General features: G+C 36.5%; 1 protein-coding gene across 2 annotated transcripts; it reads right to left on the minus strand.

The window, feature by feature from the left end:
* Positions 1 to 502: 502 nt before the first annotated feature.
* Positions 503 to 8,512, minus strand: LOC107940014 ((-)-germacrene D synthase). Of its 2 annotated transcripts, none has more exons than XM_016873422.2 (8): positions 8,349 to 8,512; positions 7,895 to 8,162; positions 7,437 to 7,789; positions 2,058 to 2,080; positions 1,746 to 1,964; positions 1,515 to 1,653; positions 1,159 to 1,407; positions 503 to 1,035 (listed from the first exon to the last, which is right to left on the minus strand). In XM_016873422.2, the coding sequence occupies exons 1-8, from the start codon at positions 8,436 to 8,438 to the stop codon at positions 739 to 741; spliced, it is 1,638 nt and encodes a 545-aa protein (XP_016728911.2). In that variant the 5' UTR covers positions 8,439 to 8,512; the 3' UTR covers positions 503 to 738. The 2 variants fall into 2 exon arrangements, with proteins under 2 accessions (XP_016728911.2, XP_040942904.1); XM_041086970.1 differs by having other exon boundaries at positions 1,536 to 1,653; positions 8,349 to 8,492.
* Positions 8,513 to 12,528: the final 4,016 nt, after the last annotated feature.

Below are 12,528 nucleotides of genomic sequence, written 5' to 3' on the forward strand. Positions count from 1 at the left end.
TATTTATATATTATTTATGATTTTTTTATAAATTTTTTTAATTTTAAATAGTTTTTATGATTTTTATAAATTTTAATTTTATAATAATTTTAATATTTTTTAATGTTTAATATTTTTATGATTTTTAATGAATTTTTTTATAAGTTTTTAAGATTTTTTTACATTATTATAAAATTTTAAATATTTTTATTAATTTTATAATTGATTTGAATTATTATATTTTTATAATATTTATAAGTTTATATCAATTTTAATATTTTTTTAAATATTTAATAATTTTTATGATTTTTTAATATTTTTATGAGATAATATTAGATTAAATCAAATTTTACCACATGCCACATATGTTTGGTCCATTAATTTATTTTAATGATCAATGTGATCAATCATGAGTTTCATTAATGGAAGAGTTTAATTAACTATTTTAATTAAGAACAAAATTTAATTGGATACGAGTTGAATAAAGATATTTAATCAAAATTTCCCAATTTCTTAAAAAGTGTTTTAGATATAAGCGCTTATTAAAACCATTAATATCGCTACATGAAAGGCACAAACATGCCGAGATGAACCACACAAATTTGAGAAACAGTCACAGCACAAAGAGCCTAAAGACCCAACTCACAAAGCACACAACAGATTAAAAACACATGCTGCAAACCGCAAATTCCCTGGATCGTAGACTAAAGGGAAAGGAGTTGGCCAGTTTGTCAGCTTCCTCAAATCCAAAATTCGTCATCAAATCGGCACCGGATCAACCAACAGTGAAGTAATCCCAGCCTTTGTAACATTTCCGACGTGTGTATAACCATCTCCTTCTTTGTAAAGGAAATCCATAACCTTCGCAAGATTGAGAACGCAAGTAAGGACTGGAAATGGAGCCCTAGCTGGCTTAAACAACATGTCCTGGTTTATATCTTTCCAAGCAGCATCAATTAGCTTCTTTAACTCTTCACATGCCTTTTCTTCTGAAACCCCATGTTGCTTCATGTAGCATTCAACCGCCGATGCACAATGTCCTCTCTCTTGCTCAAACTGCATGCGCCAATAATTTTTTATTTTTTTATTTATTTTCATGCAAATCCAAAATCAAACATTATGCAATCTAACATTTGAGACGATTAAAGTAGTAAGAAATAAGAGTACAATAGCTGGTACCTTGTGTGAGACGATCTCATCCATGAGACGGGCAATCATCGAAGAAGCTCTTACGATCTTAGGGTTGTTAGATGCCCAATTGAAGGTTTCTTCTGTAACGACGTCTCCCATTCCAACAAAAGATGTGATTGTAACCATGGGGTAGCCAGAAGATACTAAGGCGTTTTTCATGTACTCTTCTACCGTCGGTACGTAGTTTTCATGGTACCATTTGGCCTCAATAAAATAAGCTTGAGATAATTGTTTCATCTGAAAATTGAAAAGGAAAAAAAAGATATATACACAGAAATTATCTCTTTTGAACTAAATAAATAATGATAAATGAAAAAAAAAGGGTTTTATTAATGTGAATTTACTGTTTCTTTTGCGTATTGTACCCTGTATGATTTTCCTTGCTTGGTCATCACTTTCTCCATTTCTTCATAAAGATCAAAGAGTGCTTCGTAGAAAACTTTCATGTATGCTGGGAGCCCATCAATATAGCTGGTATCCCACCTGAAATTAAAATTTAAGATTCAGTCAAATTCTAATTGTTTGAAGACATAGAATAAGTTAATTGTAATACTGTAAACATAGATACTGCAGACCTCTCAATCGCCTTTGTAAAGAGTTCAAGTTCTTCATATGTGCCATGTACATCATATATGTCATCCATGGTTGATGCCATAACTATTGCTTTTGTCATTATCTCTCTTGCAAAGGAATATTGGGGTTCAAAGTACACTCCTAATATCCAAAAATAACATTCAACCAATCTATCTCGTGCAAAAGGTAGTTTTGTTGCAAAATCTAACTCTTTCCACCACCTGAAATTACATAAACCATTACCTCAAAAATTAATAATTATTGGAGAAACTTTCAAGAGATATTTCATATGAGGATTAGTAAGTAGCAATCACTTAGAGATCTTGCTTAGTTCTTCCTGTTAACATTAATGGAAGACAATTAATAATGGTTGCCATTAACATTAATGGGAGACAATCAATAATGACAACCACCAACTTTGGAAAAGTGGCAAGGGATAATTTTTTTTTTGGTCCTTGAGATAATGGGCTATTTATTGTTTGGTCCTTGAACCTCAACTATAAATAGGCCTTCTCATTTCTCATTTCAATTCATCCCAACCAATCTTTCTCTATTAGTTTTCTCTCTTCTCCCATTTGAGAATTCTTAAGGAATTCTATTTGTTTGTAATACTTTGGAGATAGTAAAGTTATCATCTGGTGTTAGTGCCCGAGGACGTAGGTATAATTTACCGAACCTTGTTAAAACTCTTGTGTTCTTTCTTGTCCTATTTTTCTTTCAATATTTGAGGGTATAATAGTAGTATTTAATTGTGCTATTAAATTACTATAGAAGGGATATTCTGTCTAAGGAAAGACTTGGTATTTAAGAGATCCATGTGATCCACCTCTCTTCCCTGGGAATTGAACTTTGTGTGATTTTTTAGTACAATAATTTACACGCTTCCGACCCTATTGGAACAACAAGTGGTATCAAGAGCCGAAGGTTAATCGTAGTATGCTCTGTGGTTGCAGTTTAAACTGATCTTCCAGATCAGAAAAGATTTCCTTAGGTATATTGAAAGATTATGGAGAAAACGGTCGGTGTAGGAGCTTCAACATCGTCCATGTGGACAAGACCGACAATTGCAAATGTAAGATTGGCCGTGAAGATCTTTGATGGCACGGGCCATTTTGGTATGTGGCAAAGTGAGGTTCTAGATGCCCTTTTTCAGTAGGGTCTAGACATTGCCATTGATGAAGAGAAACCAGATGATGTACAGGAGAAAGATTGGAAGGCGATCAATCGGTTGGCATGTGGCACAATTCGATCATGCCTTTCTCGAAAGCAGAGGTATGCTTTTTCAAAGGAGACTTCTGCAAATAAGTTGTGGGTGGCACTTGAAGAAAAAATTTTGAAGAAAAACAGTCAAAATAAGCTCCACTTGAAGAAAAGACTGTTTCGCTTCACATACGTCCCAAGTACCACAATGAATGATCACATCACCAAATTTAATCAGTTAGTCACTGATTTGCTGAATATGGATGAGACATTCAAAGATGAAGATTTGGCTTTGATGCTGTTGGGGTCACTTCCTGAGGAGTTTCAGTTCCTAGAAACTACTCTACTTCATGGCAGGAGTGATATATCTCTGAGCGAAGTCTGTGCGGCCTTATACAGTTATGAACAGAGAAAGAAGGACAAACAGAAAAACTCAATCAGAGATACAGAAGCTTTAGTAGTCCGAGGTCGTTCATACACTCGGAAGAAAACTCAAAAGGGGAGATCAAAGTCAAAGTCCAGACTCGGGAAAGATGAATGTGCTTTTTGTCATGAGAAAGGCCACTGGAAGAAAAATTGTCCAAAGCTGAAGAATAAGGGAAAAGCTGCTGTAGATGCTTGTCTTGCAAAGCATGATACTAGTGACTCTGAACTATCACTGGTTGCATCATCATCGTCGTTCCATTCAGATGAGTGGATATTGGATTCGGGTTGTACCTATCATATGTCCCCTAACCGGGAGTGGTTCTCTAATTTAGTAGAACTAAATGGAGGAGTTGTTTATATGGGCAATGACAATGCCTGTAAAACTGTTGGGATAGGTTCAATTCAATTAAAGAATAAAGATGGATCAACCAGAGTTCTGACTGATGTTCGGTACGTGCCCAGTTTGAAGAAAAATCTCATCTCATTGGGAGCCTTGGAATCCAATGGTTCAGTTGTTACTATGAGAGATGGGGTTTTGAAAGTGACATCTGGCGCACTTGTGATATTGAAGGGCATCAGGAAAAATAACTTGTATTACTACCAAGGTAGTACAGTTATTGGAGCAGTCCCTACAGCTTCTGGCAACAAAGAATTGGACTCAATACAGTTGTGGCATATGAAGTTGGGACATGCCAACGAAAAATCCTTGCAAATTCTGGCAAAGCAAGGATTGTTGAAAGGTGCAAAGGCTTGCAAATTAAAATTTTGCGAGCATTGTGTTCTGGGAAAGCAAAAGAGAGTGAAATTCGGTACTGCTATCCATAATACAAAAGGTATTTTGGAATATGTTCACTCGGATGTGTGGGGGCCTTCCAAGACACCTTCATTGGGAGGAAAACACTACTTTGTTACTTTTGTTGATGACTTTTCCAGAAGAGTTTGGGTGTATACCATGAGAACTAAGGATGAAGTGCTTAGAGTTTTTCTTAAATGGAAAACTATGATCGAAAACCAGACTGGCAAGAAAATCAAGCGGCTTAGGACGGACAATGGAGGGGAATATAAAAGTGATCCGTTCTTCGATATGTGCCAAGAGTATGGTATTGTTCGACACTTCACAGTTAGGGATACACCACAGCAGAATGGATTGGCAGAGCGTATGAATCGAACATTGCTGGAGAAAGTTCGGTGTATGTTGTCCAATGCTGGGTTGGGCAAGCAATTTTGGGCTGAGGCTGTGACATACGCTGGCCATCTTGTTAATCGTTTGCCATCATCTGCATTAGAAAGAAAAACTCCTATGGAGGTATGGTCTGGAAAACCAGCTACAGATTATGATTCCTTACATGTGTTTGGAACCATTACATATTACCATGTGAAGGAGTCAAAGTTAGATCCGAGGGCAAAGAAAGCTCTCTTTATGGGAATCACTTCTGGAGTGAAGGGATTTCGTCTTTGGTGCTTAAGCACAAAGAAAATGATCTGTAGCAGAGATGTTACCTTTGATGAATCTGCCACATTGAAAAAGGTAGCAAATAAAGATATTCAGACGAGCAATACTCCATAGCAGGTGGAGTGTACTCCAAAACAGGTGGAGTTTGAGCAGATGGGGATTTGCCCAGTTAATAAGTCTAATTCTCCAGCCACAATGGAGGAATTAGAGGTTGAAGAGGTTCTGACCCAAGAACCACTAAGTACACCAGAACCAGTTGCAGTTGCAAGGCCACGGAGAGAAATTCGTAAACCTGCTCGATTTACTGATATGGTGGCCTACGCCCTTCCCGTTGTTGATGATATTCCTATCACTTATCAAGAAGCAATGCAAAGCTTAGAAAGTGATAAATGGAAAAACGCCATGGATGAAAAAATGCAGTCTCTCTGGAAGAACAATACTTGGGAGTTGGCGCAATTACCGAAAGGTAAAAGGGAAATCGGATGCAAGTGGGTATTCGCAAAGAAAGATGGATCTCCTAGCAAGAAGGATATTCGCTACAAGGCAAGATTGGTAGCTAAAGGCTACGCTCAGAAGGAGGGAATTGACTACAATGATGTATTTTCCCCTGTTGTGAAGCATTCCTCCATTAGAATTTTGTTGGCCTTGGTAGCACAGTTGAATTTGGAGCTAGCTCAACTTGATGTTAAGACGGCTTTCTTGCATGGTGAGTTAGAAGAGGAGATCTATATGACTCAGCCCGAAGGATACACAGATGCTGGTGGTAGAAATTGGGTTTGTAAGCTGAACAAATCGCTATATGGATTGAAGCAATTCCCGAGGCAGTGGTACAAGCGATTTGATAGCTTTATGAGAAGGCAGAAGTACACAAGAAGCAAATATGACAATTGTGTATATTTGCAGAAGCTGCATGACGGATCTTTCATTTATCTACTCTTGTATATTGATGATATGTTAATCGCTTCGAAGAGCCAAAATGAGATAGATAAGCTGAAGGCTCAGTTGAATCAAGAGTTCGAGATGAAAGATCTAGGTGAGGCCAAGAAGATTCTCGGCATGGAGATAAGTAGAGATAGACCGAGAGGCAAGCTCTGTTTAAATCAGAAGCAATATCTGAAAAAGGTATTACAATATTTTGGTGTAAATGAAAACACAAAACATGTAAGTACCCCACTTGCTTCTCATTTGAAACTTAGTGCTCAATTATCTCCGAAGACTGAAGATGAAAGAGAATATATGGCGAAAGTCCCATATGCTAATGCAGTTGGGAGTTTGATGTATGCGATGGTGTGTACGAGGCCTGACATTTCACAAGCTGTTGGAGTTGTGAGCAGGTATATGCATGATCCTGGAAAAGGACATTGGCAAGCTGTGAAATGGATTCTACGGTATCTTCGAAAAACCGTAGATGTTGGTTTAATTTTTGAACAGGATGAAGCACTTGGTCAGTTTGTAGTTGGATATGTTGATTCCGACTTTGCTGGTGATTTAGATAAACGTCGTTCAACTACGGGTATCTGTTTACTCTTGCGAAAGCCCCAGTGAGTTGGAAGTCTACCTTACAGTCTACAGTAGCTGTGTCTACTACAGAGGCAGAATATATGGCAGTTACAGAAGCTGTTAAGGAGGCTATTTGGCTTAATGGATTGTTGAAAGACTTAGGAGTTGTTCAAAGTCACATAAGTTTATGTTGTGACAGTCAGAGCGCTATTCATTTAGCGAAAAATCAAGTCTATCATTCAAGAACCAAGCATATCGACGTAAGATATCACTTTGTGCGGGAAGTCTTTGAAAAAGGAAAAATTCTACTTCAGAAGATTCCGACAGCAGATAATCCCGCAGATATGATGACCAAGGTGGTAACAACAATCAAGTTTAATCATTGTTTGAACTTGATTAACATCCTAAGAATTTGAGCACCTTCAGGTGTATGGCGCTCGAGAGCGCATTTGTAGGCACTACAAAAGATAGCTTTATCGAATTTGGGGAGTTGAAGGAAGTGTGTGAAGATGTGATTATCCTAATCAAATCTTCAAGGTGGAGATTGTTAACATTAATGGAAGACAATTAATAATGGTTGCCATTAACATTAATGGGAGACAATCAATAATGACAACCACCAACTTTGGAAAAGTGGCAAGGGATAATTTTTTTTTGGTCCTTGAGATAATGGGCTATTTATTGTTTGGTCCTTGAACCTCAACTATAAATAGGCCTTCTCATTTCTCATTTCAATTCATCCCAACCAATCTTTCTCTATTAGTTTTCTCTCTTCTCCCATTTGAGAATTCTTAAGGAATTCTATTTGTTTGTAATACTTTGGAGATAGTAAAGTTATCATCTGGTGTTAGTGCCCGAGGACGTAGGTATAATTTACCGAACCTCGTTAAAACTCTTGTGTTCTTTCTTGTCCTATTTTTCTTTCAATATTTGAGGGTATAATAGTAGTATTTAATTGTGCTATTAAATTACTATAGAAGGGATATTCTGTCTAAGGAAAGACTTGGTATTTAAGAGATCCATGTGATCCACCTCTCTTCCCTGGGAATTGAACTTTGTGTGATTTTTTAGTACAATAATTTACACGCTTCCGACCCTATTGGAACAACACTTCCTTGTGCAAATTTTGTAATAAGTTGAAATCCAACTTTGCGAACTTCAATAACGTTTTGTCATGTGAATCATCTTCTTGATATAGGGAAATGTACTGCCTTGCCTCTAATCTTGGCAAAGCCTTACGACTTGGTCGTTTCAGGGCATGGGAGACTAGTGCTGAAAGGGGACGCTCAATGCCAATTCTTTGGGCAAGCTCTAGATGAGTGGTGGTGAAAGCAAGTGCTTCATCTAGTATATGCTCTCCATGAACAAGCAAATGACTCGCTTCATATAATTCTAGCAAGCCTTTGACATCACTTGTTAAGGATATCTTGAAATTTCCTTTGTCATCTTTGAAATTGTTGAATATTTCTGTTCGATTAAGGAATTGTACATATAGAAATTAAATCTTAATTCTTGAACTATCACCAAATATATAAATATCTTTTATAGAGTGCATAGAGTAGATAAATTTACCAGATTGAGCATTAAAACCATTCTCTCTAAGCAATCGAAATTGAAGAGAAGCATACTCAAGAGTTTGGTCAGCTTTGTATTCATGGTGATGGAAATTAGTCTGTAAAGCATCCTCTATCTCTTTTTCGAAAAGGTAACTCACACCTAAGCGTTTTATTGTAGCAATTAAACGGTATTTTTGAGACGACCCATCAGTAGCCACCATAAGCATCCTCGTTATTTCTTGTTTCAGTTCTTCGTATTCTTGCCGAGTTGCAGTATCTATTTTCTGCATAGTTTTAATTAAGGCTCATAAGAATATCATAAAAATAGAGTTTAGGGGTGGCAATCACTGTCATTCGTACTCACATGCAAACACACACACACACAGAAGAAATTAAAACATAAATATATTTGTATTTGCATGCAAACACATCTATATATGAATCATCTGCAAGCACACGTAATTGTTTACCATTTTGGAGGGACATGAAAGGAAAATATCACCCCAAATACTAGGATGATAGTTGACGGAGCGACGATTGACGTTGGACATGGAACACATTTCTCTACCTAGTAATTGGGTTTGAAAAGTACACTATAAAAATGAGACGATATCTTCTTGTTGTGATATTCACAACGAGCTCCTACGCTGTTGTATTTATAGAGATATATCTGTCAATTACCAAAGTTTTGCTGCATTGTCCATTTTCACGTTTTTGTCGATTAGTTCAAGGTGGAACCTGAATGCTATTGGCTTGAATTGACCCTCCACCTAATTGAATTGTTTTGGTGGTGTGTTACAAAAATGTTCCATGAGAAACACCAAATACAATTTTCTTTTACTTTCAAGTTCCCCTTTACACACTTCAGGATATTTCTTTTAATAATTTCTTTATGGAATAATATTTAATATATTATCAATGCATAAGTCTAATTTATCATAATAAATCATGATAAATCACCTAAGCAATAAGTAAAATAGAGTAAATATTCGAAGATTAATAAGTAAACACCAATCAATAAGTCGATTGAGTTTTAGCTCAAATGGTATCGACATTGTTGTCGATGCAGGAAGATGTGGGTTCGAGTGCGTTGAAGTGTATTATCCTTATATTTAAAAGTTAAGGAGAGATTATATATAATTTTATGTATTATATCAAAAAGCATTAATGAAGTAACTTACTACTATTCATTAATGATAAATTAAACTTATACATACAATGATAATACATTAAATATGATTTCATGAAAAAGTATTAAAAAAATAACTTGCTTAAATGGAAAGTAAAAGAAAATACTTTTTGGTGTTTCTCACGAAAACCTTATGTAAGTAAAATAAAAATTTAAATCAGTGGAGGATCAATTCAAGCCAATAGTATTCAGGCTCCACCATGCACTGATTGACAAAAACGTGAAAATGGAAATTGCAGTAAAACATTGGCAATTGACAAACATATCTCTAAATATAACAGCTTAGGAGCTTTTTTGTCTCACACCAATTGTCCATTTTTTTAAAATATCACAAGAAGAATGTAAAATAAAGTAAGTGAACTATAGTAATTAAGTTACCTCATCAATAAATACTAAAAAGTTCATTTAAGTGGATAAGTCCCACAACTAGTAAGTATGGGTTCCAGCTAATAATTTTATACATCCCACTAAATTTAACTATTATAAAGGGGAAATCCTCTTGCTTACTGTATGTTTGTTTCTATTCACTTGTTCCAAATTGGATATTAGCAAGTGCAGAGCATTAGTAAATATTAATTAAAAATGTACAATTATGTCTCTAATTTTCTCTATGTCTCTGAATAATTTAGATATTTTATATATTTCTTCTTTAGAAATATAATTTTTATTTATTTTTTTGGAACGCCTCAAAGTTTGTATATTTGTTTCCGTGTATTTATGATACAATATTTGCTTTAATGGTTAAGTGCTTTGGGTGTGTGTGTGAGGTTTTGAGTTCAAGCCTTGTCTTAGGAAAATTTTTGTATTTTTTTGAACAAAGCCCTATCGCTAGTCAATAGACTTATAAATAAATGTTGGTAAAGTATGTTAGAATGGGCCTACTAGTTTGGTGGGAAGTGGACGGTTTGTGGAGGGAAATCCCCGAAGTATTCGCGATTAAGGGCATTTATTTTTACTGCTTGAGGCGTATGAGTGTTGTAGTTTGACCGAAATTCTGAGTATTTGAGGAGTGTAGGGATGTTGTGACTGATTTTTTAGGAGGATAATGGGGGGTTCTCGGTAGTTGTAGGATTGGTGGAGGAAAATAAGGAATTTGAGGTGTAGTGGGAAGTGGACGGTTTGTGGAGAGATAGTAGGAGAGTTTTTAGGAGAGAATTAGGAGAGGTTAGGGATAATCCAAATCTAATTTCATTTCTTTTTTCTATTTCGAAAATCCCCAAAGTGTTCCTCTTTCTTCTGACGGCTATTCTACGTTCCCCTTGCCGAAATATTGTGATTTTCTTTCCTTTTTGATCTGTATTTATTTTCTTCCCCACCTTGCTGCCAAATTTTGGTTCTTCTTGTACCACCCTTCCTTTCGTTCTCTCTATTCATATAGTTCTTCGGCGCGACATTGAGTCTTGCGCACGCGGTAAGTTCAATTCCGGTTTTGGGTTTTGTTTCTCTCAACTTTTGGTCGACTATTCTTAGTTCTTTAGTGCCGATTTTTTTACTAGTCGATTTTCTGCTGATTGTTTTCCCCTCTCCGTCTTTTCTTCTTCTTTTGTTGTTTGCAGTTGAAATTCTCCACTTGCTATCGTTTCTCCTCCTTTACTCCTAAGTGCGTTTTGTTCTTCTCTTTTGTGCAAACGTTAGCCACTCTGCGGTAAGTGGTAAATTGTTAACATTGTTTTGATCGAGTAATTTTTAGTAAACTAACTATGGGGTTTTGGTGGAGCATACTGTGTGGATTGAGGCCCCTTTGTACTGTTTCTTAGCAAGTTGATTGGAAACCTTGCAGTAAGTGTTCATTGCTTTTTAGATGAGTCTGTTGGTTTTGGGAATTTGTTGTTTAATCGTAAAGAAGGATTGATTATGGTGTTGGATTGGTCAATTATAGGTATTGAAGTGCTTAGGAGGGCTTAGGTATCGAAAAGACTACAGGTGTGTAACCATAACACTAAAAACGGTAATTGATAAAAAGCCAAAAATGGGGCTGTCGATGACACACGAGCGAGTGGCCGCCCATGTGGTAGGCTGTGTGATGGAACACGAGCGTGTGATCGACGAGGCAGGCCGTGTGTGATACACAGGACAAACCAAATTGGGCCGTGTGGGCCACACGGGTGTGTGGACCCACATGAGTGAACTATACGAGCGTGTGGTATTTTTTGGGCTAAGCCATTGAACTACACGGCCAAGGCCATTTTGGGCAGTGTTGGTCCACACGGGCCGACAACATGGGCGTGTAAGCCCATCTCTATTGTTTTGTTGCTAAGGTTGCACGGGTCGCCTGAGACGACTGTGAACCTACCGTAGGGTTGGTAAGCTTACCTAGACTCCTAATTGACTGAAATGACTGTATGACTATTATATATATTTACGTGTTATCGAGCATGATGATATTAAATAAATTGATATTGTATGCACTATTGCTATGATATAGCATGTTATTACTGTATATTGTTTGTATTGGTTGAGGGTTGGTATTGTTCGGAAGAAGTGTACTGAAAGGCCTCGGGCCTAATTTACTAGCAGTTCTATTGTAAACCACTGAATTAGTGCCATATTCGGTACTTTTTGGAGTGTAGGGATGGGTGGGTTGATTATATCCCCACAATGAGTGTAGGGTTAGACGGATATGGTGTGTATAGGCTGGCTGGGTAGGATTTTGTGCCTGTATATATGTTACTGTACTGATTACTAATACTATAATGGGCCAAGGACCTAATGCATGACTACTTCTGTACTGAATTGGGCTAAGGCCCTAACTGAAACTGAATCTGGTACTGAAAGGGCTTAAGCCTAGAATGTGACTACATTTTGTCTACTTGCTCTATATGGGGATTACACACTGAGTTTTCGTAAACTCACCCTTCTGATTTATCTGTATAGGTAATCCTTAGGCTTGGGCGGATTGGTGCGGCAGAGGACTCAGAAGTGGCCACACAACCTTATTTGACTATTTCGCACTTAAATGATGATTTTAAATTTCATTCGGGAATTTTATTGTAAATATGACCTCTATGGTTTTTTTCTTAAATTTGGGATTTTTATTAGTTATGGGCTATAACTACTAGTTTTAGGAAAACTCAAGTTTTTAAAAGAATCAAACGTCTTAGTAAAATAATCACGAATACGCAAACTGTTTTAAAAGCTTCAATGTAGAATATACATTTTGAAAGCTTTTGAATGATTAAGTAGCATGATATTAGAATTAATAGGTGATAATGAAAAGATTCTAAACGAAAAATGTTTTAAGCAAAGTTACGATTTTTAAACACTTTAACATGTGACACCGTCAGATTCGGCTATAACAATCAGGCTGAGTTTGGGGTGTTTCATTTAGTGGTATCAGAGCCCAGTTTACAAAACTCGGCTGTGCATGTGGGTTTTTAAGACGTGATTTTTAAGAATTGATTTTTAAATATTTTTACTGAAAGTGTGGTACACCGAGTCTCCGGCGTCGATCTAGTAAGTTT

This window comes from Gossypium hirsutum, chromosome D01, assembly GCF_007990345.1.
Source record: "Gossypium hirsutum isolate 1008001.06 chromosome D01, Gossypium_hirsutum_v2.1, whole genome shotgun sequence".
NCBI classification, from domain to species: Eukaryota; Viridiplantae; Streptophyta; class Magnoliopsida; order Malvales; family Malvaceae; genus Gossypium; species Gossypium hirsutum.

What these genes read in the sequence shown, in the direction of transcription:
- LOC107940014 (XM_016873422.2), bottom strand. Translation starts at nt 8,438, where the DNA reads ATGTGTTCCATGTCCAACGTCAATCGTCGCTCCGTCAACTATCATCCT. An exon ending in TACAATACGCAAAAGAAACA is followed by an intron (nt 1,408 to 1,514) that starts GTAAATTCACAT and finishes TTCAATTTTCAG; the next exon opens with ATGAAACAATTATCTCAAGC. An exon ending in ATGAGATCGTCTCACACAAG is followed by an intron (nt 1,036 to 1,158) that starts GTACCAGCTATT and finishes TGGCGCATGCAG; the next exon opens with TTTGAGCAAGAGAGAGGACA.